The 1600-nt window shown below is 27.0% G+C and overlaps 1 protein-coding gene across 2 annotated transcripts in view; it reads left to right on the plus strand.

The window, feature by feature from the left end:
• LOC110281901 (15-hydroxyprostaglandin dehydrogenase [NAD(+)]-like) overlaps positions 1-1312 on the plus strand; it is an 18399-nt gene extending 17087 nt beyond the window's left edge. For both annotated transcript variants that reach the window (XM_021145186.3, XM_021145187.3), the window contains exon 7: positions 1163-1312. In XM_021145186.3, coding sequence (XP_021000845.1) covers positions 1163-1259 — 97 coding nt within the window. In that variant the 3' untranslated portion in view covers positions 1260-1312. The remainder of the gene's footprint in view (positions 1-1162) is intronic.
• The last annotated feature ends 288 nt before the right edge of the window (positions 1313-1600 follow it).

The raw sequence follows: 1600 nt of genomic DNA on the forward strand, positions 1-1600 counted from the left end.
TTAAATATATAACTTTTTTAAAATTGAAAGATTCAGGTTTATTTAATTGATTTAGTACAGATTAAATTTTGTATTTTGTCATTTAAAATGACATTTGTTAAATTTTCAATTTAAAGTTCTTTCGACTATTCTCTTAACAAATAAAATAATATAAAATGATTAATACTTCTTACAAATTATTTTTGACAAGGAACTATTTTTAGGTAAATGAATTTTATTATTGTGTGCTAAAATTTTTTAGTTCGTTTGAAAAATTCTCGAGATATGGTCATTTATTTCGAGAGTCAAGAATTCGAATCAAGTGGGAAAAAAAGGTATGCTTTTTTTAGAAAAAGTACGTGTCTGTTTTTCTAATTTAAAGTATTTTGAGACTTAGTAAATAAAAGTTCAAACTTTCGATCATAAGTTATTCAAAGTGTTTGCTTTTTTGCACATACACACAAACATAAGTTATTTTTTTAATATTAATTGAAAAGTTTTAAATTGATTATATTATTTAAAAAAAAATTTTTTTGATTTAATTTGAATAAATATTTTTTTTTACAAGAAAAATTTGATTTTATATTTTGAATTAACACGTGACTTAGTACTAGATATACTTTTTATTGTTAGAGGGGAGGGGGCACCAAAATATTTTCAGTGCTTAGGGCCTCAAGAGGTCTTAATCCGGCCCTGATCAAAGGCAGATATTATTAGATAATTGTAATATTGACTGGTCCAAAATCAATTCCAAAATTGGCTGACTACTCTGTCTAACAGATCTGTTCTTTGGTCTGAACATTATTAGGGAATATAATTTGTATTAGTAAAATAAAACTGTAATGAAATTTATTATGATTCAACGTGTTAAAATTAGCTTTATTCCCTGTAACAAAGTTTTTCATGGTGATTCATATTTTTGTTTTTAATTGATATTCCAATGAGAGCATATTCATTTTTGGCTCTTATGCCAATTAGTCTCGACTAACCAACCATTCATTAAGGATGCTCTGATGATGGTATATGCAGTAACTTACCAATTTGTTTTTTTTTTCTCCCCAAGATTTCATTTTTTTTTACGTTAAAGCTGATTCCTTAAGACATTCATTCTGTTATTAAAATACAAATTTTTTCTTAGAGGATAATAAGCAAATTTCTGAATAATCGTTTTATATATTTCCAGGGCAGAAGATTTAGGCAAAGGATTGATTAAATTGTTAGAAGATGGCAAAAATGGATCTGTTGTACAAATAGATGAAAATGGATTCAATTACGTCTAAAGACTGCAGATATTTTGTATTCTTTTTACAATAAAAATAATGTACACGTAAAATGTTTTAATATTCAGCCTATTAAGCCCAATAAATGTTTCTGCAATACAAAAATAATAGTTTTGTCAAAGAGTTACAGCAAGATCTTAGAATGAAGGCCCTCTTCCTACACCCATCAAATCGAACAACGAAACGATTATATTCAAACTCGAGCACTGCGAGCTCGGATTAAACGAGACTCCATGTTTAAAGAAAGAAATTATAAAAAATGGTTAGTTTAATGTTAAAATAGTCCAGCTTCTTAATAAAGCTTGTGTAGCTTTTGGCTCGGCAACAGTCTTTAATTTACT

Source organism: Parasteatoda tepidariorum, chromosome 4 (assembly GCF_043381705.1).
Source record: "Parasteatoda tepidariorum isolate YZ-2023 chromosome 4, CAS_Ptep_4.0, whole genome shotgun sequence".
Classification (NCBI taxonomy): Eukaryota; Metazoa; Arthropoda; class Arachnida; order Araneae; family Theridiidae; genus Parasteatoda; species Parasteatoda tepidariorum.